The following is a 27,670-nucleotide window of genomic DNA, read 5'->3' on the forward strand; positions in this document are numbered from 1 at the left end:
CCCAGGGGGTGCAGGGCCCAAGCACTTGGGCCATCCTCCACTGCACTCCCGGGCCACAGCAGAGAGCTGGCCTGGAAGAGGGGCAACCGGGACAGAATCCGACGCCCTGACTGGGACTAGAACCCAGTGTGCCGGCGCCGCAAGGTGGAGGATTAGCCTAGTGAGCTGCGGCGCCGGACTAAATAAATAAGTCTTTAAAAAAAAAATGCCAGGGGCTGGCACCATGGCTCACTAGGTTAATCCTCCACCTGCGGCGCCGGCAACCCATATGGGCACCGGTTCTAGTCCCTGTTGCTCCTCTTCTAGTCCAGCTCTCTGCTGTGGCCCAGGAGAGCAGTGGAGGATGGCCCAGGTGCTTGGGTCCCTGCACCTGCTTGGAAGACCAGGAGTAGGCACCTGGCTTCTGGCTTCGGATCAGTGCAGCACCAGCCATAGCAGCCATTTGGGGAGTGAACCAACAGACGGAAGACCTTTCTCTGTGTCTCTCTCTCACTGTCTATAACTCTACCTGCAAATAATTTTTTTAAAAATCAAATAAATAAATCTGAAAAAAAAAGTCAAGCTGGGGCAGGCATGTACTACAACCATTAAAATGCCAATAAGGGGGCCAGCACTGTGGCATAGCAGATAAAGCCGCCACTTCCAGTGCCAGCAGCCCATATGGGCACTGGTTCAAGTCTCAGCTGCTCCACTTCTGACCCAGCTCCCTGATAATATGCCTGGGAAAGCAGTGGAAGATGGCCCAAGTACTTGGGCCCCTTATTCACTTGGGAGATCTGGTAGAAGCTCCTGGCTCCTGGTTTGGGATCGGCCCATCCCTAGCCATTGCAATCATTTGGGGAGTGAACTTGCAGATGGAAGATCTCTCTCTCTCTCTCTCTCTCTCTCTCTCTCTCTCTGCTTGTAACTGCCTTTCAAATAAATAAATAAATCGTTTTTAAAAAAAATACCAGTCAGGACTCCCGCATCCCGTATTGGAGTGCCTGGTTTGAGTCCTAACCTCACTCCCATTTCTAGCTTCCTGCTAATATGCACCCTGGGAGGCAGCAATTGATGTTGTATGAAGTACCTGGGTCCCTGCCACCCACATGAGAGACATGGTGGAGTTCTCAGTTCCTGGCTCCAACCTGGCCTTGGGGAGTGAGCCAGCAGATGAAAGTTTTCTCTTTTTCTGCCTTTCAAATAAATAAAAACGAATAAGGAAAAATTTAAAAAAGAGAAACAGTTTAGCTGTAATGAAAGCTATTGTAGTAAGTTTCTAAGAAAAAGTATACCAAAGGAATTAGAGTTGATTTAGTCTTTAAGGATTAGCATACAGTTGGAAGTAATTAAAAGATTATTAAATTTAAAATAAACTTTGGGAGCAGCAATTAATATGCCACTTCATACGGGACACTTGCATCCTGTATCACAGTGCCTGGTTCAAGTCCCAGCTGCACTCAGGATTCCAGCTTCCTGCTAATGCACACCACGGGAGGCAGCAGGGATGGCTCAAGTAGTTGAGTCCTATTTGTGTGACAGAGACATAGATCGAATTCCTGGCTCCTGTTTTTGCCCTGGTCCAGGCCTAACAGTTGGGGGTTTTCTCTTTGTCCTCTCTTAAATAAATAAACAAATATCTTTTCCAGATTAAAGAGAAGGAAGAAGCCCAGCGCGAATACCGAGAGGCCATCAGCGAAGGCCACGGCGCGTACCTGATGGACCAGGATGCTCCGGTATGCCTTGACACTCACCCAGCAGTCAGCCTGTTTATGAGAAAGGGGAAAAGAGTTGGGAACGGTTTTGAAATGTGAAATCCATATGAGAGAGCAAGATCATTTATGCTATTTTAGGCCCCAGGGTTTTAGTTGCTCTGAGCAAGGGAGGCCAAGCAGGTCAGATCCATTTGATTGACTCAGTAAGGGAGGGACTGGGGTCAGTGTTACTGGACTAGCAGGAAAAGCAGTCCCTCTCACTGGGAACCCAGTGTCCCAGAAGTGAGGACAAAATGAAAACATTTGGGGCTGGCGCCATGGCTCACTTGGTTAATCCTCCGCCTATGGTGCTGGCATCCCCTATGGGTACCGGTTCTAGTCCCGGTTGCTCCTCTTCCAGGCCAGCTCTCTGCTGTGACCTGGGAGGGCAGTGGAGGATGGCCCAAGTACCTGGGCCCCTGCACCCACGTTGGGGACCCGGAGGAAGCACCTGGCTCCTGGCTTTAGATTGGTGCAACCCCAGCCATAGCGGCCATCTGGGGGGTGAACCAAGGGAAGGAAGACCTTTCTCTCTGTCTCTCTCTCTCTCACTGTCTGTAACTCTACCTGTCAAATAAAATAAAAAACATTTGGGGTGCATCATTTTACTTTTCTGATAAAAGAGTGTAATACAATGCTATCTCAAAAAAATTCACAGAAAAATAGAATCGAAAGTTTGAAGTTAGGGGTAGGTATTGTGCAATAGATTTACCCACATCCCATCTCAGAATGTCCTGGGACCGAGTCCTGCTTCTGCTTCCAATCCAGCTTCGTGCTGTTGCACAACCTGGGAGGCAGCAGGTGATGGCTCAAGTACTTGGGTCCCTAACACTCACATGGAGACCTAGATGGAGTTCCTGGCTCCTAGCTTCAGCCTGGTCTGCATTAGCTGTTGAGGGCAGAGGGCATCTGGGGAGTGAACCAGCAGATGGAAGATTCTCTCTCTCTCTCTCTCTCTCTCGTTCTTGCCCTGCCTTTCAAATAAATAAGATAAATAGATAAACAAAAAACATACCAAGGGGCTAGCTTAGCCTATGCCTGCAGCACTAGCATCCCATATGGGTGCTGGTTTGTGTCCCAGCTGCTCCTTTTCCAATACAGCTCTCTGCTATAGCTTGGGAAAGAATAGACGATTGCCCAAGTGCTTGGGCCCCTGCACCTATGTGAGAGACCCCAAAGAAGCTCTTGCCTCCTGACTTCGGATCAGCCTAGATCCAGCCATTGCGGCTATTTGGGGAGTGAACCATTGGATGGAAGTCCTTTCTCTCTGTCTCTCCCATTCTATGTCTATAACTTTACCTCTCAAATAAAATCTTTAAAAATAAAAAGTAGAAAACACACACACACAAAAAAAAGAAATGAGTTGGGGCCGGCGCTGTGGCACAGAGGGTTAACGCCCTGGCCGGGTGCCAGTTCTAGTCCCAGCTGCTCCTCTTCCGATCCAGCTCTCTGCTGTGGCCTGGGAAAGCAGTAGAAGATGGTCCAAGTCCTTGGGCCCCTGCACCCATGTGGGAGACCCGGAAGAAGGATCTGGCTCCTGGCTTCGGATCGGCACAGCTCAAGCCGTTGTGGCCATCTGAGGAGTGAACCATCAGATGGAAGACCTCTCTCTCTCTCTCTGCCTCTCCTCTCTCTGTGTAACTCTGACTTTCAAATAAATAAATAAATATTATTAAAAAAATGAATCTAGGGGCGGGCTTTGACCTGGCAGTTACGCTGCTGGTTAGGATACCCACATCCCATGTTGGAGTGCCTGGGCTCAAATCCCAGCTCTGGCTCCTAATTCCAGCTTCTTGCTAATAAAGACAGTGGGAGGCAGTAGGTAATGGCTCAAGTAAGTTGGGGTCCTGCCACCACAGGGGAGACCCGGTTTGGGTTCCTGTCTCCCAGCTTCAACACAGCCCAGTCCTGGTCATTATGAACACGTAGGGAGTGAACCAGCAGATGAGTTCTCTCTCTGTCTCTCTTTATTTCTCAAATAAAAAAAAAATTAAAGATAGGAGTTTATTTTGTTGCAAAAAACTAAATTTAGAATCTATGAATATTTTTTCATAATATACATTTTCCACTTTTGAAAAAAACTTTTTGCATCAAAATTAATTCATATTGCTGGGCTAGCATGGTGGCATAATGGGTTAAGTCACCTGTTGCAATGCCAGCATCCCATATCAGAGGGCCAGTTTGAATTCTGGCTACTGCGCTTCTGACCCACCTTCCTGTAATGTGCCTGGGAAGGCAGCAGATGAGGCCCAAGGGCTTGGGTCTCTGCTACCCATGTAGGAGACCCAGGTGGAGTTCCTGGTTCCTGACTTCAGCCCTGCGCAGCCCTGGCTGTTGTGGCATTTGGGGAATTAAGCAGTGGATGAAGATCTCTCTCTTTTCTCTCTTCCTCTGTCTTTCCTTCTCTCTCTGTTGCTATACCTTTCGAATATATAAATACATGAATTTTAAAAAACACATAAATTCATGCTTTTAATTCTGTAAACTATTTGAAATACACTTGTATATTTCTATTTTTCCTAGAACTGAGCTTACCTAACAACTTGCCCAGTTTTCACCAAAGCATCACTCAGGGAGGCATTTCCACAGGACCCTGTGACAAGTCCAGCTTCTTTGCTTTCTGGTTACCAACATTAACAAAAGAACACATATCTCATCCACAGGCTTATTTTCTTCTTCATTTAAAAAAATATTAACTTTACCTGAAAGGCAGAAAGAAAGAGAGGGGGAGAGAGAGAGAGAGAGAGAGAGAATCTTCCACCTACTGGTTCACTTCCCAAGTGGATGAAGTGTCTGACCCAAGACCAGGCTGGGGCCAGGAGCCTAAAACTCCACCCAGGTCTCCCACATGGGTGGCAGGGCCCAAGCACTTGGACCATCATCTGCTGTCTTCCCAAGTGCATTAGCAGGGACCTGGGTTAGAAATAGATCTTTGTAAAAATTGTGAGTGGGAATAGGAGAGTGAGGAAGAAGGGTGGGAGCAAAGTATCACTATGTTCCTGAATCTGTATATATGAAATTTATATACCTTAAATAAAATTTTTAAAAAATAAAAAGAAATGGAGCAGCCAGAACTTAAACTGGCACTCCGATATGGGATGCTGATGTTGCAATTGGCAGTTTAATCCAGTATGCCACAATACCAGCCCCTTCCTCTTATTCTTTTTGTTTGTTTGTTTTTGAAAAAAAATTTATTTATTTATTTGAAATCAGAGTGACACAGAGAGAGGGAGAAACTGAGAGAGAGAGAACTGTATGCTGGTTCACTTCCAAAATGCCTGCTCCTACGAGGGCTAGACTAGGCCAAAGCTAGGCACCAGGAACTCCATCCAGGTCTCCCTCGTGGGCAACAGAAACCCAAGTACTTGAACCATCACCTGCTGCCTCCCAGGTACATTAGCTGGAAGCTGGATAGGAAATGGAGGAACCAGGACTCTGATGTGGGATGTAGGTATCCCAAGTGGCAGACTAACCTGCTGCATCACAGCACCCACCCCCATTTTAATTTCTTATTGCGTTTTGTTTTGAGTAATTTCTATTGACATTTTCAAGTTCACTAATTCTTTTCTCAGCTGTATCTAATCTGATGATAAGCTTGTTGATAATTCATCTCTGATCATGTGTTTCATTCCAGCACTTTTGATATTTTTTTATAATTTCCATCTGTCTGATGAGCTGTTTCATGTACTATCTTCATCTTTCTTATAGTTCTTTTAATTAATTAATTTATTTGAAAGGCAAAGTTACTTAGAGATGGAGACAGAAAGAGAATTTCCATCTGCTGGTTCACTCCCCAAAGGCCTGAGCCAGGCCAAAGCTGGGAGCCAGGAACTCCATCCTGGTCTCCTACATGGGTAGCAGAGGCCCAAGTACTCGGGCCATCTTCTGCTACTTTCCCTCACATTAGCAGGGAGCTGGATCAGAAGTGTAGCAGCCTGGACTAGAAACAGCGCTTATATGGGATGCCAGTGCTGCAGGCAACGGCTTAACCCACGGGGCCTCAACGCTAGATTCACAGTCCTGTCTGTTCCAACGTCATGGTTACCTCTGATTCTGTTCCTGTTGGTTGCTTTATCTCTTGATGCTTGGTCATGTTTTTTTTTTGCTTTATTTGTGTGTGTATTTTGGAATTTGTGGTTGAGTACTAAACGTTGTGTGAAGTGTGTTTACACTTAGTAACAGCCGCTCCTGTTTAATCAGGCTATTGGAGTAGGAGCTGTGAAGAACTGAGTCAAGTTTGATTCTCACTGTGGTTATCGTTACCCTCAGGCAGTACTTGGGTGTCAGGAGTGGAGGTGGAGGGGATGGGTGTGTTCTCCTTGTTCAACCTCATTTTTCTTTTCTTTTAAGATGTATTTATTTGAAAGGCAGAGTTATAGAGAAAGAGGAGAGACAGAGCAAGAGAGAGAGAGAGAGAGAGATCTTCCATCTGCTAGTTCACCCCCAAGATGGCCGCAAAGACCAGGGCTGGGCTAGGCCAAAGCCAAGAGCTTCTTCCAAGTTTCCCATGTTGGCTACAGGGGCCCAAACACTTGGCCCAACTTCCGCTGCTTTCCTAGGTGCATCAGCAGGGAGCTGGATTGGAAATGCCGCAACTGGGGCTCAAAAAGGTGTCCCTATTGGATGCCAGCGTCACAGGTGGCAGCTTTACCTGCTATGCCACAGCACCAGCCCCAGCAGCCTGGTTCTTAAGGGGCACCTGTGCGTCCTCCGCTAGTGGCGGCCAGATCCTGCCTTGTGTCTGCCGAGAGCTGTCTGAGGATATTTCCTGCCTCCTGCGCAGTTGCAGCTTGTTCTGATGCCAGCACTTCATCCTGTGCAGAGCCCTGGGCCCAGCAGGCGCTTATCTGTGGGGAGGTAGCTTTTGCTTCTGCACTTCTCTTTGAAGCAGTGGAGCTTTACCTGTTTGCTACCCTCATAAGGAAGATTTCTCTCCCTGTTTGGCTTCTGTCCCTGTCCCAGTGAGGTGGAAGAGTTTGCTACCTTTCCCCAATGACTTAAGGCTTTTGCTTCGTAGGTGGAAAGAATCCAGGGAAGTGGCTGGTGTGCCAGGCCCAGACCCCAGCAGCAGCCAGCTGCCTCCTGCACATCTGTCCAGCTGGGCACCCCCACACACCTGCCCTGCCCGCTGCCTCCTGTAGCTGTCTCACACCTGCTCCCTTTGGTCTCCTGCCCCATTCCAGTCTTTCTGCTGGACTCGGTGGAAGACTGTGGAGGAGAGCCTGCTTCCCTTGGGTCGAGCGCTCTTGGGTAGTCTAAGTGTGGAAGCTATCACCTGTAGGAATCTACACCATTTCCCTGACCCATCTGCCCCCAGAGGGGCCTGCCGCTGGTTGGAATTCAGTTCTTTTGGTTGAAGGGTTCAGAACGAGTTATGTATGTATAGATTATCTGGTGTGTTATAACAGAATTGACGTCGTCTGCTGCTCTGTAGTCCTACCCAGTAAAGGAACTGCAACCCACCCAATTCAGCCGCAGTCCCTCAAATGAACCCCAGGCTTTTACACCTACACTGCTTTTAACGGCTAGAATTATTAACTATTTAGTAATTACCACTTCATTGTTCATTTCCATCTTGCAGATGGATTTCTTTGATGTCCGAGAATATATTAAGATGTCTTTAAGACTGTATTAACCATTAATATTCCACACCTCTCATGTAAACACACCAAATTTTCATGATAGTGTGATAGCCTGCCCAGCAGACACAAATAGGGATATTGAGAGAATCTCTGTGTAGATACCAGAAAAAGACACCTCTAGCCTCTCTTAATTTTATTATTTATTATTTTTTAAAATTTAATGGGACCAGTCCTGTGGCGTAGCGAGTTAAACCATTGCTTCTGATGCCAGCATCTCACATTGGAGCACCAGTTAAAGTTCTAGCTGCTGTATTTCCAGTCAGCTCCCTGTTAATGCACCTGGGAAAGCAGCAGAAGATGGCCCAAGTATTTGGGGCCACCCATATAGGAGATCTTGATGGAGGTCCTGGCTTTTGGCTGCGACCTGGCCCAACTCTGGTTATTGGTTATTGCAGCCATTTGGGAAGTGAACCAATGGATAGAAGATCTTTTTCTTAAAAAAAAAAAAAAAAAAAAAAAAAAAAAAAAAAAACTTTAAAAAATTTATTTAGTTGAAAGGCAAAGAGACAGAAAGATAGATAGAGAGAGATCTCCCATCTACTAGCTCACTCTCCAAAGCGCCGGCAACACCCAGGACTGGGCCAGACCAAAGCCAAGAGCCCAGAACTCAATCCAGTTTCCCATGTGGATGGAAGGGACTCAAGCATTTGAGCCATCAGCTTCCCGGGATACACAGTTGCAGGAAGCCAGAATTAGGTGCAGAGCCAAGACTCAAACCCATCTATTTCAATACAAGACATAGGCATCCTAACCACTGCACCAAATACTTAGCCCAGCCTCTCTGTTTTCTGCGCTAGCTGATTCTGAAGTTTCTATCTTTTACACTGATTCTTTTTTTTTTTTTTTTTTTTTTTTGACAGGCAGAGTGGACAGAGAGATAGAGACATAGATAGAAAGGTCTTCCTTTTGCCATTGGTTCACCCTCCAATGGCTGCTGTGGCCGGCGCGCTGTGGCCGGTGCACCGCGCTGATCCGATGGCAGGAGCCAGGAGCCAGGTGCTTCTCCTGATCTCCCGTGGGGTGCAGGGCCCAAGCACCTGGGCCATCCTCCACTGCACTCCCTGGCCACAGCAGAGAGCTGGCCTGGAAGAGGGGCAACCGGGACAGAATCCGGCGCCCCGACCGGGACTAGAACCCGGTGTGCCAGTGCCGCAAGGCGGAGGATTAGCCTAGTGAGCCGTGGTGCCGGCCTACACTGATTCTTAATATCCCATTCGAAGAAAGTTAAATACATTTTGTGAAAAATAAAGTGATACACTTACTAAACAGTGGGGCTTGTCGGAGGGTGAAGCTGCTGCCTACAACGCCAGCATCCCAGATGGCCGCCAGTTTGTGTCCCGGCTCCTCCACTTCCATTCCAGCTCCCTATAATGCACCTGGGAAAGCAGCAGATGTCCTAAGTACTTGGGCACCTGCCATCCATGTGGGAGACCCGGTAAAAAGATCCTGGTTCCCGGCTCTGGCCTGGCCCAGCCCCAGCTGTGTGGCCATCTGAGGAGCAGACCAGCGAATGGAAGTGTTAGGTTTGGAATAGCTCAGGGTTCCAGCCTTCTGTAGCCCCCAGAAAAGATACGGAAAAGAGAGACAGAGACCGACCTCAACAGATGCAGGTTGCTTTTATTGAAGCAAAGAGGGACAAACAGTCTCTGAAGAGACTGTGCACAGGGCGTGCATAGGGCTGGGCTATTATCCAGCTGAAGAGAGAATCTGCCACCTCTCATGGGAAACAGAGGGCTTGCTGCTGGGTGGGAAGTAGGGGGCTTCTTCTAAAGAAGCCACTAGGGGACCAGCACTGCAGCTCACTTGGCTAATCCTCCTCCTGTGGCGCTGGCACACCAGGTTCTAGTCACAGTTGGGGATTCTGTCCTGGTTGCTTCTCTTCCAGTCCAGCTCACTGCTGTGGCCCGGGAGTGCAGTGGAGGATGGCCCAAGTACTTGGGCCCTGCACCCGCATGAAAGACTAGGTGGAAGCACCTGGCTCCTGGCTTTGGGTCGGTGCAGTGTGCTGGCCACAGTGCGCTGGCCACAGCGCGCTGGCCGTAGTAGCCATTTGGTGGGGTGAACCAACGGAAAAGGAAGACCTTTCTCTCTGTCTCTGTCTCTCTCTCTCTCTCACACTGTCTAACTCTGCCTGTCAAAAAAAAAAAAAACACAAGAAGCCACTGGGGGGCCGGTACTGTGGTGTATGTAGCGGGTAAAGCTGCCACCTGCAGTGCTGGCATCCTGTATGGGTGCTGGTTTGTGTCCTAGCTGCTCCACTTCCAATCCAGCTCTCTGCTATGGCCTGGGAAAGCAGTGGAGGATGGCCCAAATCCTTGGGCCCCTGTACCCACATGGGAGACCTGGAAGAAGCTCCTGGCTCCTGGCTTCGGATTGGCACAGCTCTGGCCATTGCGGTCAATTGGGGAGTGAACCAGCAGATGGAAGACCTCGCTCTTTGTCTCTCTCTCTCTGTCTCTCCTTTCAAATAAATAAATAAATCTTAAAAGAAGAAGAAGAAGAAGCCACTGGGAACTTTCTTCTTATCTCTTTCACAAGCTGCCCCTCGCAGCTTACCTGTTTTGCCAGCAGATTTGCAAGGAGTCTGGGGGAGGTCGAGCTTGGGTTCCTGCACCAGTGGTCTCAACACATAGGGAGGAAATGGGAGAGGGTACCATTTTGTGAGTTTTATTGCCCTTTAGAAAGGTCTCTCTCTCTCTCCCTCTTTCTCTGTAACTCTGACTTTCTAATAAATAAATAAATCTTTTTTAAGAAATTTACTATACGGTAAAAGAATTAAGTGAAGACCAAGTTTAGAGAAAGTTGCTGTCGCCTCGCAGCTGCCAGGGGAACTGATGCTGTGTGCTGTGGCGTCGGGGGCCGGGGCACAGGTTTTTCCAGGATTGGCAGCAAGTGGAGGCCGTCTGGGCAGCGGAGCCAACACCAGCACGGCCACCAGTGTGGAGTCCACTGGGGGACTTTCCTCAGCTCAGCAGCCCAGGGCCTCCTCTGCCTCCGTCTCCTGCGATCTCACCCTGTCCTCTCGATAAGGAGTGGCTCCCAGGTTCTCCTTTAAAGCCCACCGCTGTCTTGTAGGTTCTGTTGCCATTTTGAGCCTGGTCATTTGGGATTTAAATCATTGAAGTGACGTGAGGGCTTGACTAGAATGGATATGGTTTTGAGTTGCAGCCTTATCAGTCAAGGTGGCTAACTTTATAAAGAGAAAAAATATGTCTAGCCCATGGTTTGGGAGGTTCAGGTGGCCCCGTTGTTGGGCATCTGGTGAGCATGTGTGAAGGGAAGACCACATGGTGAGCCAAGAAGCAGAGCAAGCAGCTGGGCCTGACCGAGGCTTTTATAGCAGCCCACTGGTTACCTCTGAGGACACGCCTCCAGTGGCCCAAGGACCACCCCCTACTAGGCCTACCTCTCAAACACCATCATTGGCTTAAGTTTCCATCAACTTCAAAAAAAATGTTTATTTGAAAGGCAGAGTTACAGAGGCAGAGGCACAGAGAGAGAGAAGTCTTCCATCTGCTGGTTCACTCCCCAGATGGCCACAACAGCCGGAGCTGGGCCAATCCAAAGCCAGGAACCAAGAGCTTCTTCCAGGTCTCCCATGCGGGTGCAGGGGCCCAAGGACTTGGGCCATTCTTCTACTGCTTTCCCAGGCCATAACAGAGAGCTGGATCAGAAGTAGAGCAGCCGGGTCTTGAATCGGTGCCCATAAGGAATGCTGGTACTGCAGGTGGCAGCTTTACGCACTATGCCAGAGTGCCAGCCCAGGTACCATCAACTTTTAACTTTGGGAGTTAGACTCCTGTATGAGTTGGAGAACCACATGGCCTTCAAACCACAGCATCTGTTTCTATTTCAGGATATTTTTACTGTCAGCGTTGGAAACCTGCCTCCTAAGGCTAAGGTCCTTATCAAGATTACCTACATCACAGAACTCAGCCTCCAGGGCCCTGTTGCTGTGTTCTTCATGCCAGCCACTGTAGCTCCCTGGCAACAGGACAAGGCTTTGAATGAAAACCTTCAGGTTTGTATGCTTAAGATTGGATTTGAGGATGCATGTGGGGAGGATTTATGCATGGGGAAGGAAAATTTTTCTGACATTTGTGTGTTTAGATGTATGCCCTCTCTGTGAAATGAATTGAAATGAAGACAAATATACTCAATGGGCACAATGTTATTTTACTATTAGTCACTCAGAGAAGTTTTGTGTCTGTATTGCATGCTCAGTCCTGAAGAATCTGGATAAGCATAGAAAATGCAAATAAGCCAAAAGAGGAGAATTAAAATCACCCTTAATTCTATCACCCAGAGAAAGCTATGATCAGTGTTTTGATATATATATCCTTCTAGACTTCTTTGTATGTATTTAAATAAATCATGTGTGCATCTGTGTGTGTGAATATATGCACACAGAGAGACATGTGTGTGGTTAAAATCTCTGTCAACATGGCCGTATGTGATTCCTGTTTTGGAAGTTACTATTATTCCAAGTGTTTCAGGACTTGGAAGAGAAACCACCTGTCTCATTGCTGCCGTCAGCTGTGGCCCAGCTGAGATTATCTCCAGTTCAGAGTTCCACTGTTAACTTTAAACAGTTACTTAAACACACATATTTCTCTTTAAACAGGATACAGTAGCGAAGGTTTGTGTAAAGGAAATAGGAAAGCAGCAAAGGTAAGTACCTAAAATATAAAGCCTGCCAATCATTCAATGGACATTCATTTTATGGCTTAAATTTTCATTTAAAATTATTTGAAACAACTTGGCAGAACTCTAAGGTATCTAAAATAACCTCTTCATTTTTGGTAGCTTCTCTTTGACTATGTCGATTGAGATGCCATACGTGATCAAGTCCATTTCCAGTGACACACACAAACTGAAACAAAAGGTTAGTGAATGCTTGATTTCTTTCTTTTTTAAAAAAAATTGTTTATTGAATGGCAAACCTAGATACAGCCATAGACTTAGACATAAAAGGAGATGGAGAGAGCTCCCATTCCCCAAATTCCAAATGCCCACAACAGTCTGGGCTGGACCAGGCTGAATCCTATGTGGGTGGCAGGGATCCAAGTACTTGAGCCATCATCTACTGCTTCCCAGAGTGTACATTAGCAGGAAACTGGATTGGAAGCAGAACAGAGACTCAAACCCAGGTACTCTGATATGCGGAGCAGGTGTCCCAACTGGCATCTCCATCACTGAGCCAAAAGTATGCTCCTTGGATTTCTTTCCAAATTAGTCAATTTTTTAAATTTCTAATGTATTTATTTTAGAGGCAGAGAGATAAAGAGCTTCCATTCTCTGAATGGAGAGGAGCCCTCTCTGTCTGTCTCTTTGCCCCTCAAATAAAAATGTTCTTAAAGATATGAGTTTAAGCCGGCGCCGTGGCTCAATAGGCTAATCCTCCGCCTTGCGGCGCCGGCACACCGGGTTCTAGTCCCGGTTGGGGCGCCGGATTCTGTCCCGGTTGCCCCTCTTCCAGGCCAGCTCTCTGCTATGGCCAGGGAGTGCAGTGGAGGATGGCCCAGGTGCTTGGGCCCTGCACCCCATGGGAGACCAGGAAAAAGCACCTGGCTCCTGGCTCCTGCCAGGATCAGCGCGGTGCGCCGGCTGCAGCGGCGGCCATTGGAGGGTGAACCAACGGCAAAGGAAGACCTTTCTCTCTCTGTCTCTCTCTCACTGTCCACTCTGCCTGTCAAAAAAAAAAAAAAAAAAAAAAAAAAAAAAAAAAGATATGAGTTTATTTTGGTGCACAACAAGAGGCAGCAGAAGATGGCCCAAACACTTGGGTTCCTGCCGTCCACATGGGAGACCTGGATGGAGTTCCTGGCTCCTGGTTTCAGCCTGGCTCAGCCCTGGCTGCTATGGGCATTTGGGGGTGAACCAGCAGATGGAAGATACCTGTGTGTGTGTGTGTGTCTGTGTGTGTGTCTGTGTATGTGAAGTAACGTGAAAATAAGTAAATACAATTTTAAGTTATTATGATTATATAAACAGTATTTACCATTGAACCAAGAAATACATTATGATGTCATTGTTTTGTAAAAGTTGGCTTTTCCATTTGCTTGGTGTTTTAGGAGTTTCTTCTCCTTGCCCTAACATGTTGGTTCGAACCTCTCTCCATACTGTTTTTCGCACTGCCCATGCCTCAGACAGCCCATTTCCTCTGTCTCCCCAAGCTCCCCTTCCAGCTCCCTCTGCAGCCTGGCTGGGTGCCGGCTAGGCCTCCCTTTTCCATCTTTTTCTCCTTTTTCTTGTTTCTTCCTTCAGCTTGGCAGAGCACAGCCCCCATGCACTTCCTGAGCAGGAGAGTGGGGGGTGGGGTAGAGTGTGGAAAAACCTTTATTCTGGGTGCTGCTCTTGGCCCTCCGGTAAGATGTGACTTTCTGGGCTGGGATTCAACTTCTCCCAGAATATTGACATAGTTTCCAAGGTTACTTTTGAGAAACTCAGTGGTATTCTTATCCCCTGTTCTTTGTATGTGGTCTGTTTAGCTGTGTGGGTTATTTTTACAGATTTATTTATTTATTTTAAAGTCAGAGTTACAGAGAGGAGAGACAGAGAGGGAGAGGTCTTCCATCTGATGGTTCACTCCCCAGTTGGCCACAACGGCTGGAGCTGCACCGATCTGAAGCCAGGAACCAGGAGCTTCTTTCCCAGTCTCCCACATGGGTGCAGGGGCCCAAGGAGTTGGGCCATCTTGTACTGCTTTCCCAGGCCATAGCAGAGAGCTGGATCAGAAGAGGAGCAGCTGGAACTCGAACTGGCGCCCATATGGGATGCTAGCGCTTCAGGCCAGGGCATTAACCTGCTGCACCACAACGCCAGCCCCTAACTGTGTATTTTTTTTTTTTTTAGATTTATTTATTTATTTGATAGAGTTACAGACAGGCAGAGACAGAGAGAGAAAGAGAGGTCTTCCATCCACTGGTTCACTCCCCAGATGGCCACAGTGGCTGGAGCTGCACCGATCCAAAGCCAGGAGCCAAGAACTTCTTCTGGGTCTCCCATGTGGGTGCAGGGGACTTGGGCCATCTTCTTACTGCTCTCCCAGGCCATAACAAAGAGCTGGATCAGAAGTGGAGCTGCCGGGACTCAAACTGGCGGCCATATGGGATGCCGGCGTTGCAGACCAGGGATTTAACCCACTGTGCTACAGTGCTGGCCCCTGTTTCACTGTGTTTTTTAAGATTCTGCAAGATTTTTGGATCTTCTGTTTATCCCTGGGGTTCTGAAATTTCCTAACAACGTGATAGTCATTCGTTGTATATAACTCATGGCCTTTAGTTCTGGGAAACTCTCATTTTTTTAAAATGAGTTGTTCCTTTCTCTTCTTCCCTACTGCTACCCCTTCCAATCAGGTGGGCCCGGGGAAGGATCCGCTTGCTCTCTGGAGTTTTCTGTCTTATTGCCCACTTCATTCTCTTTTGGTTCTACTTTCTGGGTTATTTTGTTGTTCAAATTTAAATTCCCACCTTTCTACTAAACGTTCTAATTTGGTTCTCACGCACTTTATTTCTAAGGGCTCTTTCCTGTTCTGTGAGTATTCCTTTTTTCTACAGCATCTTTGTGTGTCTCATGCGGGAACTCTCCTCTTTGACGTTCCCCGGAAAACATTCCCTATGTTGTACTTCCTCTTTGGGGGTTCCTTTTTCTCCTTCTGGGTCTCTGTTTGTCTCCAGTTTTCATGTTAGAGGTTTTTCCTTAAGTGCCTGAGTGACCCTCCCTGTGTCCGTGGTTAGGGCTGAGATGAGAAGCTCCGGGCGTTCAGAAAGCCTGACTGGGGAGGGCAGCTCGGTGGCTCGTGTTTTAGGACGCCAGCTCGCTTTCATGCCCCTGAAGAAGCAGCCCTGTTCTTCTCTGTGCCACTGTGCCAGCCTTCCCTAGTCTGGGTACTATTTGGTTGAGTTTTGTCTTCTTCTTTTAAGATTTCTTTATTTATTTGAAAGGCAGAGTGACAGAGAGAGAGAGTCAGAGAACTCGCATCTACCGGTTCACTCCCCAGATGGCCACAACTGCCAGGGCTGAGCTGGGCTGGGCTGAAGCCAGGCTGCATCTCCCACATGAGTGCAGGGGCCCAGGTACTTGGGCCATCTTTACCTGCTTTCCCAGGCACATTAGCCAGCAGCTGGGTCAGAAGCAGAGCAGCCGGGACCAGAACCAGCATTTGGATACAGGATGCCAGTGTCACAAGAGGCGGCTTAACCTGCTGCGCCACAATGCCAGCCCCTGGTTGACTGGATCTGAGTCAAGAGTCTTCCATCTCCTTTAGTGAGAAAACAGGAGAAAAATGGCACTAGCTGCTTGGCTGCTCGGTGGGGAGGAGCCTGGGGCCTGACAGCTGAGCACGTAGTCTCTTGACTATTGAGCCTTCCTGCCCGGATGGCTGAGGAGTAATGAGACCACAGCTCTGAGCTGTCCCCTCTGTAGGTACTTGGGCAGTAGCTTCCTCCACGTTGGCCAAATCACTTACCACACCTCCATCAACTTTCCATCTTCCTAAGATGTGTTGATGTCTCTCATCTGCTATCATTTTGGTTCCTGCTCTCAGTGTCTTTTATGAGTTAAACCCTTTTATTGCTTCCTTGTCCCTGTATGGAAACTTAGCACTTTGCTAGGGATTATAGATAAGCACATGTCTTTAATCCATCCTGGGTGAGATGTCCACTGTCTCAGTTAGATTTTGCTGCATAACAAACAAATCTTGGGGCTTCAAACAGTAAGCACTTGTTATTCTCACAAGTCTGTGGTTTGGGGGAGGGGAGCAGTTCTGGGCCTGGCTGGAACAAGATGGTCTAACAAGGCCTCACCAGCGCCTGGCAGGTGGACTCAAGGTGGTTTGTTCAGTGGTAGGACAGCCCTCTCTCGCATCGAGAGAGGGCCAGTGGCATTCCACAAAGACTTTGTTGTGTTGTTGAAGCTCAGAATTTCCCCACAAAAGGAATTTTATTGAAGGCTCTAGTTTATTCCCTCCCAAAAGACCAAATGAAGTGAACAGTAACCTTAAGATTTCATTGTCTTCTTGACAAAAGAGAAGATGGAGATTAGAACTAGATCCTTGGTCTTTTCTTCCCTCCTCCTAGTTCAAACTGTTTACATCTCTTAATAGCCAACGTTCTCTTGGGTCTTCAGTTGGGCTCCACACACTCAAGAGTCAGCCCAGTCTTCTTGTAGTTTGAACCTTTTCCTGAAAACGCAGCTTAGTCTGTCCATCCCGGCCACTCTGCTCCCCATCACATCACTGCTTTCCCTGGGCATCCAGAGTCTTTGCCCTTCTACTTGTCACTGTGTGGAGCTGGTGCTTGCCAGACTTCTTGCAGAAGCTCTGTTGGATTTTAGGGATGTTCACCACATTTGCAGAGCACAATTGGTAGGGAAAGCCCACAGACACTTTTTAAGTCCCTGCTTACATCACATCTGCCAGTATGCCATTGGGCAAAGCAATTCACACAACCAACGCTATTAGGCAGTTCAAGATCAGGGAACTAAGGGCTGGTGCTGTTGCACAGTGGGTTAAGCTGCTGCCTGTGCCACTGGCATCCCATATGGGCTCTGGTTGGTGTCCTAGCTGCTCCACTTCTGACCCAACTCCCTGCTAACGCATCTGGGAAAGTAGCAGAAGATGGCCCAAGTGCTTAAGCCCCTTCCCCGATGTGGGAGACCTGGAAGAGACTCCAGACTCCTGGCTTCAGCCTGACCTAGCTCTAGCTGCTCTGGCCATTTGGAGAGTGAACCAGCAGATGGAAGATTCTCTCTCTCTCTCTCTCTCTTTCTTTCTCTCCTGTCACTGTGTGTGTGTGTGTGTGTGTGTGTGTCCCTTTCTCTCTGTAACTCTGCCTTTCAAGTAAATAAATAGATAAATAAAAAGAGCAGGGAAATTGGCACCAACTCTTGATAAGAGGGGCTCCAAGATCACAGAGGCGTGGGATTACAGGAAGGGAAAGAGCTTGCGGCCATTTATGATCTGCCGTATTGTCTTCGTTGCTTTGACACTTATGTACATTTTCAAAAGCTGCCTTACATTTGTGAAAATATGATCTACAAATAAGAGTTAACTCTAAGATTTCTATTGACTGTTCTATGCTACTCGTCTAGGTTCTGGTTATCTGGTGTGCTTTCTGCCACACCCAAGTAAATCTAACTGAATACACAGCCTATAACCTTTGAATCCGGAGTTGAGACTATCTGAAACTTACCTAAATGTGACTGTGTAAATCAACCTTGAGATTCCAGGGGGAATTGATGATACTGCTCATATGCCTAAAAATCTACATTTCATACACTTGGGATGTATTCCTACATCATTGCCTTTTAGTAGAGTTATGTAAATCCAACAAGGGTTTCCTCCTTGCTGGGTAAGTGCAAATGGGTAACATGATGTAACCCCGTTGCTCACCTTGTCGGCTGGCTGTTTGCTTTGCAGAGCACAGACTGCAAGGCCGTGATCAGCACTGTGGAAGGCAGCTCCTTAGACAGCAATGGATTCTCTCTTCACGTCAGTCTGAGTGACGCGTACCTGCCAAGAATGTGGGTTGAAAAACATCCAGAAAAAGAAAGCGAGGTACAGTCCTTCTTACTTAGAATTAAGCAAAATGATTGGAATAAAATACTTTGGAATAAGTGGGTTATTTCACTTTGGAAATTACTGACTGGAAATGAGTGCGTCCTGTTGGGCCCAGCGGAGTGAGAGGCTGGCATGAAGCTTGAGAACAGGAGTGTCCGAGCCAGCACCCAGCGCTGCGGCCCTGCGCAAGGGCTTGAGCGTTTGGTGCTTCAGCGTCCTCAGCTCTCAGGACACAGGCTAATCTGAATATCAGCACTGGGAAAACAAGTAAAGAATGAGGTATGATCATCTGAGATGGCTGTCACAATGAACTGCTTCTTATGTTAAAATAAAAATGGAAACACTCTTCATTCGAACTCCTAGTAGGCTATCGTGTTGTTGGATACACCTTACTCCGTTTAGTTTTATAGTATGAGTTGACCTTCCTAGAGAGTTTTTGAATTTTACTTACTCCATTTATGCCAAATCCCTGCAGATTTTAGCTACATGTACAACTCACTTTGTACCCCAGGATGATGCCTGGAACATTAGTTGTATATAAACTCAACACAGCTGAGTGTGGTGTTTAAGGAGTGTGGAAACGCATGGGCCCTCTCTGGTATTGGGGATGAGCACTTGGGATTTGCTTGCCAGCTGTTCCCACTGCAGGTAGCACGTTCCCATCACAGCGTGAAATCTCGCGAGCCCACAGGGCTTCTCACAAGGTTCCACTGCGCCTCTCTTGGCTCTGTTACAGGTCCACCCTTTAGTAGTGGAGGGTGTGGGGGTGGGGCTGGAACTCTGTGATCTGCTGATACAGAAGGTGATGCCGTTCTAAACTCACCAGGGCAGGGGGAGTGGTGAGAAGCTCCCATGCGGTGCCTTTCCCTCCTTGCAGGCTTGCATGCTTGTCTTTCAACCCCATCTCGCTGCCACCCTCCCAGAGCTGGCTGTCAAGAGTGAAGTGATCATTTGTCTTGACTGCTCCAATTCCATGGAGGGTGTGACGTTCAGGCAAGCCAAACAGATCGCCTTGCATGCACTGTCCCTGGTGGGCGAGAAGCAGAAAGTAAACGTTGTCCAGTTCGGCACAGGTGAGTGCACCTGGGCCCCACCCCGCGTGTGTCTCCTCCTTAATGTGAATGCACCTGTTAGAGGAGTGAGAGCCTGGCATGAGGCTTGAGAGCAGGGATGCTGGAGCCAGCGCCCAGCCCTGCCACTCACAAGCTCTGTGTGTTGCCATGGGCAAGTGCTTGAGTTTTTGGTGCCTCAGTTTCCTGATCTGTAATCTGAGGGTAAGAGCCCCTGCTTTGTGGTATTGGCATGTGCATCGAGCTGATGTACGTAAAGGGTTTAAAACAGGATCTGTTCCAGAGTAGGTGAGGATGAATATTCTTAGTATTATGACCGACTGGACCAAAGGCAAGACCCTTGGTGTGACAGGCAAGGATAAAGATGGAACATTTGCAATCAGCGTGGTCATAGAAGGTCTGTAAGGTATGGTTCCAGGCAGCATCAGGTCACTGTGAGGAGGAAGGTGACGCTGTCCTCAGTGAGGGCCCAGAAACACCTCCTCCAGTCGCGGGGGATGCTTCAGGAATGAGAGAAGGGGCATAGAGAAGAGCGCATGACTCTTGTCCTCATGATTCTCCTCTTCCGTGCCAACCAGCAGATGGCCCAGAGCCTTCATGGTGCAGCTATGGACAAAAGTCGGGTAGACGTGGGCAGTGCCAAGGGCATGCCTGGAGCCTGGGCCCTTCAAAGGCGAGCTGCCCCTGCCATTGCCACACCCCATGCTTTGCACAAATGATCTGCAGAGCAATGAATCAACCACGTGACCGGATTTGACTCAGAACATTTTGCATAGTGAAGTGCAGACATGGAATGCTCTAGAAGGTACTTAGGAGTGTACTACACTGAATTTTCTGTACATTAAAATAATCAAACATGGTTTTCTGAAAAGGAAGGTATACACATAAATAGCATTTTCTTTATGATAGCAGCAGAGGTATCAAGTAGCATTCTTGTTTGTTTGTGGTTAATCAAGTGAATATTTCATGGGAACATCTCGTGCTCCTCTTACTACACAGGTTACAAGGAGTTATTTTCATATCCTAAACACATCGCAAGCAATAATGCGCCAACGGAGTTCATTTTGGTGAGTGAAAATGTTTTCTCTATCTTCTGAGTCTTTCCTTATGAAGCCTCAGAGATCCTGTGTAGGACCCATCCCCTCTGAGGGCTTCTACGTCGGCAGGTTCTTTATTTTATTAATAAACATCATGTGAAGTTGTTAAAGAAAAATTGGAAAGTAAAAAGAGTAGAGAGAAGAGTCATCCACGGTCCCACCACCAAATGCAACTGGCATTACAGTTTAGGACAATATCCTTAAAAAATCTTTTTTTTTTTTCTTTGAAAGGGGGAAAGAGAGAGAGAGAGATATTCAGTCTGCTGTTCACTCCCAAGGTGGCCACAGTGGTTGGAACTGGTCCAGGCCAAATCTAGGAACCTGGAACTCCATCCAGGTCTCCTACATGTGTGGCATGGGCCCAGGTACTTGGTCCATCCTCCACTGCTTTCTCAGGTGCATTAGTAGGGAGCTGGACCAGAAGTGGAGCAGGCAGGACTCACAATGGCTCCCATATAGGAAGCCAGAATCACAGGCACCACAGCATTGGCCCCTTGAACAGTTAACTCCTGTCTCCAAGTGGAGTAGCCTGAAACTGGCCTGGTGTCAGCAAAATCCCAGCTGGTGAACCCAGGGGTGCTTTGAGGGGACACTTCTCCCACACATAAAGTAGTCCTTTGAAAACTATAACAAGCAGGGGTCGGTGCTGTGGGTAACAGGTAAAGCCACCATCTGTGGTGCCATCATCCCACGCGGGTGTTGGTTCAAGTCCCGCCTGCTCCACTTCTGATCTGGCTCTCTGCTATGGCCTGGGAAAGCAGTAGAAGATGGTCCAAGTCCTTGGGTCCCTGTACCTGCATGGAAGACCCAGAGGAGGCTCCTCCTGGCTCCTGGCTTCAGATTGGCACAGCTCCAGCCGTTGCAGCCAATTGGGGAGTGAACCAGCGGATGGAAGACTCTCTCTCTCTCTCTCTCTCTCTCTCTCTCTCTGCCTCTCCTCTCTATGTAACTTTGACTTTCAGATAAATAAATAAATCTTTAAAAAGAAAAAGAAAACTATAACAAGCAAGTAAGTGGCAAGTGATACTATTATAGCTATTGTGTGATATGAAATGAACTAAAGGGTGCAGCTGTTCCACAAATTCGGGACAGCAGTCTTTTCAGTGACGGCATATCTCTAAGCCCTCGTTAAGAGATGGGCTTGGCCAGCACTGCAGCTCACTTGGCTAATCCTCCACCTGCGGTGCCAGCACCCCTGGTTCTAGTCCCGGTTGGGGTGCTGGTTCTGTCCCGGTTGCTCCTCTTCTAGTCCAGCTCTCTGCTGTGGCCCGGGAAGGCAGTGGATAATGGCCCAGGTGCTTGGGCCCTGCACCCCATGGGAGACCAGGAGAAGCACCTGGCTCCTGCCTTCAGATCAGCGCAGCAGGCCAGCTGTAGCGTCCATTTTGGGGGTGATCCAATGGAAAAGGAAAACCTTTTTCTCTGTCTCTCTCTGTCTAACTCTGCCTGTCAAAAAAAAAAAAAAAAAAGAGAGAGAGAGAGATGGGGTTCAGGGAATGGTTCCAGTCGATGGTGAATTCACCCAAGAAGGAGTGAATAATCTTCTGCTTCATCTCCTCCAGTCTGCTACTCCTACCCTGGGCAACACGGACTTCTGGAAGACCCTCCGGTATTTGAGTTTGCTGTACCCTGCTCAGGGGTTACGGAACATTCTCCTTATATCAGATGGGCACCTCCAGAGCGAGAGCCTGACCTTGCAGCTTGTGAAGAGAAACGTGCACCACACCAGGCTGTTCACCTGCGGGGTTGGGTAAGTCTTGGCCATCCGGGCACACAGTGAAGACCACCTGAGCGGCACCGCGGCTCACTAGGCTAATCCTCCGCCTTGTGGCGCCGGCACACCGGGTTCTAGTCCCGGTTGGGGTGCTGGTTCTGTCCCGGTTGCCCCTCTTCCAGGCCAGCTCTCTGCTGTGGCCAGGGAGTGCAGTGGAGGATGGCCCAAGTGCTTGGGCCCCGCACCCCATGGGAGACCAGGAGAAGTACCTGGCTCCTGCCATCGGATCAGCACAGTGCGCCAGCCGCGGTGGCCATTGGAGGATGAACCAACGGCAAAGGAAGACCTTTCTCTCTGTCTCTCTCTCACTGTCTACTCTGCCTGTCAAAAAAAAAAAAAAAAAAAAAAACAAACAAACAAAAAAAAACAAAAAAACACCTGAGAACGCAGCCTGTACAGGCTTTCTGAAAGCTTGGAAGTTGAGCAGCGTCACCCAGTGCTGAACAGCAGGGGGTGCTTGCTGAGAAACGCACCGTAGAGGGCGCCTGAGGGTGACTTACACATACCCAGGGCGTGTAAGTCTTCATTCAGTGTTGCCTCTTGATGCACTCAAAAGTCGGTGTCAACATGAGATGTGCAAATGCAGGCCAAAACGTTTGTGGAAGGGGGCCGGCGTCATGGCATAGAGGCGTATGGATGCCGGTTCTTGTCCTGGCTGTTCCACTTCTGATCCAGCTTCCTGCTAGTGACCTAGGAAAAGAAGAGGAAGATGGCCCAAGTGTTTGGGACCCAGCCACCCTCATGGGAGAGCTGGATGAAGCTCCTGGCTCTTGGCTTCAGTCTGGTGCAGCCCTGGCTGTCGCAGCCATCTGGGGAGTGAACCAGTGGATGGCAGACCTCTCTCTCTGTCCCTCCCTCTCTCTCTCTAACTCTGACTTTCATATAAATAAAACAAACATTTAAAATAGTATTTTATAGTAAAATATGCTTTTTTAGTGCAAAAATTTTTGTGCACTTTTTTTATAGTTCACTTTCCATGAACTTTTTTTTTTTTTTTTTGAAAGGTAGAGAGACAAACTCAGAGAGAGAGAAAGAAACAGAGAGATCTCTTAACTGCTGGTTCACTCCCCAAACACCACAATAGCTAGGGCTGGGCCATGCCAAAGCCAGGACCCAAAAATTCAATCCAGGTTTCCCACATGGGTGCCAGGGACCCATGAACTTGAGGCTGCCTGTCTCCCAGGGCCTGCATTAGCAGGAAGTTGGAGTCAGGGGCAGAGCCGGGATCCAGGTATTTTAATATGACATGTGGGCATCCCAGACACCAAATGCCTGCTCTCCATGAACTTTTTGAAGACCTCTCAAGTGAGGCTGCCACTAGTGTCACAGCCTATTGTCACACAGTAAACTTTTTTATATATAAGTAGAATACACTCTAAAATAATGATTAGGGGCTAGCGTTGTGGCACAGTGGGTTAAGCTGTCACCTGCAAAGCCAGCATCCCATATGAGTACCAGTTGGAGTCCCGGCTGTTCCACTTCTGATCCAGCTCCCTGCTAATGCTCCTGGGAAAGCAGCAGAAAATGGCCCAAGTGCTTAGGTCCCTGCACCCATGTGCGAGACCCAGATGGAGTTCCAGGTTCCTGTCTTCAGCCTGGCCCAGCCCCAGCTGTTGCAACCATTTAGGGGGTGAACCAGGACATGAAAGATCTCTCTCTATCTGTCTCTTTTCCTTTCTTTCTCTATTTAACTCTGCCTTTTGAATAAATTAAAAATAAATATTTAAAAATAATAAAATGACTTAAAGAATAATATAATGAATATATCATCCAGTGACATAGTTGTTTATGATCATTATCAAGTATTATGTCTTGCATAATACAGGTGTTATACTTTATGTGACCACCAGTACAGTTGGTGTGTTTACACCAGCATACTGCAACCTATGATGGCTGTGACATCACTAGGCGACAAGAATTTCTCCTCCCCACTATAATCTTACGGCTCCACAGTGCCCATGCAGTCCGTCTTGAGGAAAACCCCCTTATGCAGCGACATGACTGCTCCAGTAAGCAGAAGCCGCACAGTGTGGCGGGACGGAGGCCTGGGCTTAGGGTCTCAGAACTGGAGTAGGCCGCCCATCAGCTGTGGCCTTAGACCCTCTTAACCTCTCCTCTGCAAAATGAAGCCATTCGTGAAAATGGCTCCCGTATCAGATTATTCTCCTGCGTAAGAATCCGAACGCCCAGCCTGTCCTGAGCAGCCAGGGCTGCCCACAGGCTGCTTTGCTCCGTTGCCTCCCTTCCCAGGCTGCCATGTGCATTTTCATCTTCCAGTCTGCAGTGTGCACAGCCTGTCTCCTGGGGAGGCTGCCACCTCACATGGCTGGCACTCCCCTCCCCCAGCTGCAGCTGCCTCTTTCAGATAGCCCTAAGGCAGACGGCGGACTGCAAGGCAAATTACAATCAGAGCTGCCCGGCCACAGCCAGTGTCTGCCCTACAAGTGGTCACCAGGAGCTCCCGTTCTGAGGTCCAGCGCAGAGCGGACTCACCTCAGTACGCTGGAGGGCAGGTGAGGGGTGTGCTGGGCCAGCCCAGCCCCGTGCTCCCGGAACTGGCCCGGTTGCTCTCAGACCAGCCCTGCCCACCCGTCCTCCATCACAGCTCTCACTGTTATTCTTTGTAACCCCGGGCACGCTTGGGCATCACAAAGCTGAAGCAGACTCCTCCAGGAATTGTCCCGGGCAGGCTTACCTGAGGACCCCGCACTGGAGAAGGCTCCGACACCTGGGCAGCGCCTGTTTCCGCCTTCTGATGGAAAGCTGTCCCGGAGCAGGCGATGGCCCTCACCCTAGTGAGGGCCTAGTGGTGCCAGCCGATCGACCTAGGAGGAAACAAAGGGGGTGCGGAGGGGAGGAGCAGGTGGCAAGGAGAGCCACCCAGGAGCACCATCCAGCCCGGGGAGCTAGGATCCTTAGTGTTCTGTGAAATTTTGGGGCTTTTTCCGTGGGTTTCTGCCCCATTTTCTATGCATACACTTTTGTGTCTATGCACTCTAGCAATGCTGTCAGTTCTCCAGGATGGAGACTGTGTATCCAGCCTTGCCTTCCCCCTGGGGGGTGTGTGTGTGTATGTGTGTGTGTGTGTGTGTGTGTGTGTAATCATTGTCCTCAGGCCCCACAGCAAGAGCACTGAAAAGACTCCAGTCAGCCCAACTAGCAGACACATCTGTACAGTGCTCTCTGTCTTAAGGATTTTTTTTCAGTCAGTGTTGGAGTCATTGCAAATTAATTTTGAGAACTAGGGGCTGGCCCTGTGGTGCGGTAGGCTAATCCTCCGCCTGTGGCACCGGCATCCCATATGGGCATCGGTTCTAGTTCCGGCTGCCCTTCTTCCAATCCAGCTCTCTGCTATGGCCTGGGAAAGCAGTAGAAGATGGCCCAAGTGCTTGGATCCCTGCACCTGCATGGGAGGCCGGGAGGAAGCTCCTGGCTCATGGCTTCGGATCCGCACAGCTCTGGCCATTGCGGCCATCTGGGGAGTGAACCACCGGAAGGAAGACCTTTCTCTCTGTCTCTCCCTCTCACTGTCTATATCTCTACCTCTCAAAATAAATAAATAAAAAATCTAAAAAAAATTTTTTTTCGAGAACTAAATACAGATGCAATGTGTTAGTCAACATTTTGTTGCTATAACAAAATACCTGACACAGGCTACTTATGAAGTAAAGGAAGGTTTATTTTGGCCCACAGTTCTGGAGTTTCACAGTCTAAGATCAGGTTGCAACTATCCTAAGTGGTGTCTTAACTGCTCCGCTAAACATCTCCCACCCCCAGAAAAGCAAAACTTGGGCCTTTGGGGGAGGAGACGTTCAATATCCCGACTAATACTCAAACCATAGCATCCAGTCCTTATCAGTAGCCTCAAAAAAATTGTGATGTAGCTTTCTTTAGCTCTTTTCCTAGAAAAATAATCCATCATTTCTTTCATGTTTCAGAGGAAATGTCCTAAGAAAGGAGTTCATTTTTAGAAAGATTTATTTATCTATTTGAAAAGCAGAGTTACAGAAAAAAGGGGGACAGAGGGACATCTGCTAGTTGGCTCCCCAGTGGCTGCAATGGCCAGGGCTGGGCCAGGCCGAAGCCAGGACCCTGGAACACCACCCGGGTCTCCTATGTGAGTGGCAGGGGTGTAAGCCTTTGGGCCATCTTCTGCTGCCCCCGACCCCAGGTGCCTTGACAGGCAGCTGGATCAGAACTAGAGCAGCTGGGACTCAAAGCAGCACTCATATGAGATGTCAGCGTCACAGGCAGTGGCTTAACCTGCTCCCTACATCATGTGCCCCAGAAATGAGTTCTTAATAGTTTTTTCTCCAACTGTTATCAAGAGAAACGTAACAGGACACTGCTAAGTATCAAAGATGTTCTTTGCTAGAGTGAGCATTGCTTCTTTATGCTTTTTGCTTCTAGGTGTGTATCCAATTTTAAGGTGTAAATTATGTTCACTTTTTTGCCAGTTCTTGGCTTTTGGGATCAAAACAGGAAAACTGACATTTGTTGATAGTTGGTTGACATCTTAATCACATTCTGATGCCTTTGGGGGTGTTTTAGAATCATCTACACCTTCCTTTGGTAAACTGGAAGTCAAGAAATTTTACTTTCTGATTGTGAAAAATAAATAAGTCATCTGAAACACAGGGATTTACATTAGCAAAACTTTCCAAAACTAACTATTTTCTGCTGCTCTCAGTTTTTCTTTAACTTCAGCTACATTCCCACAGATGATCTCTTTCATTGAGTTTTGAGTTTTCTCAATATGTTGAGAAATATATATTTCAAAAATGTTTTTAAAATTTCCTGAAAATTAAAGTGTGAAATGTGATCAGTTCTACAGCAAATCGTCACATCTTAAGAACTTTGTCCCAGTATGGTGCTGGAGTATTTGAATATTTTAACTCAAACTCCAAACAGAGTTGGAAAAAGCAGGTATGTTTTAAGAATTTCTTATACCTAATTTGATGTTTGTATATAGAATATGATCACACAAGTCTAGGTGATGGTAACTACTGTTTTCTTTTAAATATTTACTTTATCTTCAAAGCAGAGTTAAAGAGAGAGATATTGGGAGAGACAGAGGAAGAGAGGTTTTCCATCCAATGGTTCACTCCCCAAATGGCCACAACAGCTGGGGCTGGGTCAGGCAGAAGCCAGGAGCCAGGAACTACTTCCTGGATTCCTACATGGGTACCTGGGCCCAAGCACTTGGCCCATGTTCTGGTGCTTTCCCAGGTGCATTAGCAGGGAGTCACATTGGAAGTGGAGCAGCCGAGATGCAAACCGGTGCCCACATGATGCCAGCACTGCAGGCGGAGGCTTTACCTGCTATGCCACAGCACCAGCCTCTCCTGTGTTTTCTTGACTGGAAAGGGGAGCTATAGAGAGACAAAAGCAACAGAAGCGTGAGCCTTGCTCTTGGTACTGCTCCTCTTACACCTATCAGGAATACCGTGACTACTGTTCCATGGTATGAATAGACCGCATTTTGTTCACGCATTCATCCATGGTGGACCCTTGGGTTGGCTGCACCCTTTGGCTGTTGTGAGTAAAGCTGTTGTGAGCACTGGCATACAAGAGTCTGTCTGAGGCTCTGCATTCAATTCTGGGCAGCTCACTGAGAAGTGGAACTGCTGAATCGTGTGGTCATTCTGTGTGTAGATTTTTAGGAGCTGCCATACTGTCTTCCACAGTAGCTGCACTATTTCATATTCCCACCAGCCGCACATAAGCCTTGCAGTTTCTCTGATCCTCTCCAGTGCACATTGTGTTCCATCTTTTATTTGTTTGTTTAATAGT

The 27,670-nt window shown here is 48.1% G+C and overlaps 1 protein-coding gene across 1 annotated transcript in view; it reads left to right on the forward strand.

Moving 5' to 3' along the window:
- PARP4 (poly(ADP-ribose) polymerase family member 4) overlaps nt 1-27,670 on the forward strand; it is a 91,927-nt gene that overhangs the window by 43,887 nt on the left and 20,370 nt on the right. Inside the window, exons 17-25 of the mRNA XM_008259954.4 lie at nt 1,629-1,715; nt 11,232-11,396; nt 12,000-12,046; nt 12,182-12,260; nt 17,796-17,933; nt 18,814-19,009; nt 20,006-20,073; nt 21,666-21,853; nt 26,704-26,803. Of these exons, the coding sequence (XP_008258176.3) occupies nt 1,629-1,715; nt 11,232-11,396; nt 12,000-12,046; nt 12,182-12,260; nt 17,796-17,933; nt 18,814-19,009; nt 20,006-20,073; nt 21,666-21,853; nt 26,704-26,803 (1,068 nt within the window). The remainder of the gene's footprint in view (nt 1-1,628; nt 1,716-11,231; nt 11,397-11,999; nt 12,047-12,181; nt 12,261-17,795; nt 17,934-18,813; nt 19,010-20,005; nt 20,074-21,665; nt 21,854-26,703; nt 26,804-27,670) is intronic.

The sequence above is a fragment of the Oryctolagus cuniculus genome, chromosome 9 (genome assembly GCF_964237555.1).
Source record: "Oryctolagus cuniculus chromosome 9, mOryCun1.1, whole genome shotgun sequence".
Taxonomy (NCBI): domain Eukaryota; kingdom Metazoa; phylum Chordata; class Mammalia; order Lagomorpha; family Leporidae; genus Oryctolagus; species Oryctolagus cuniculus.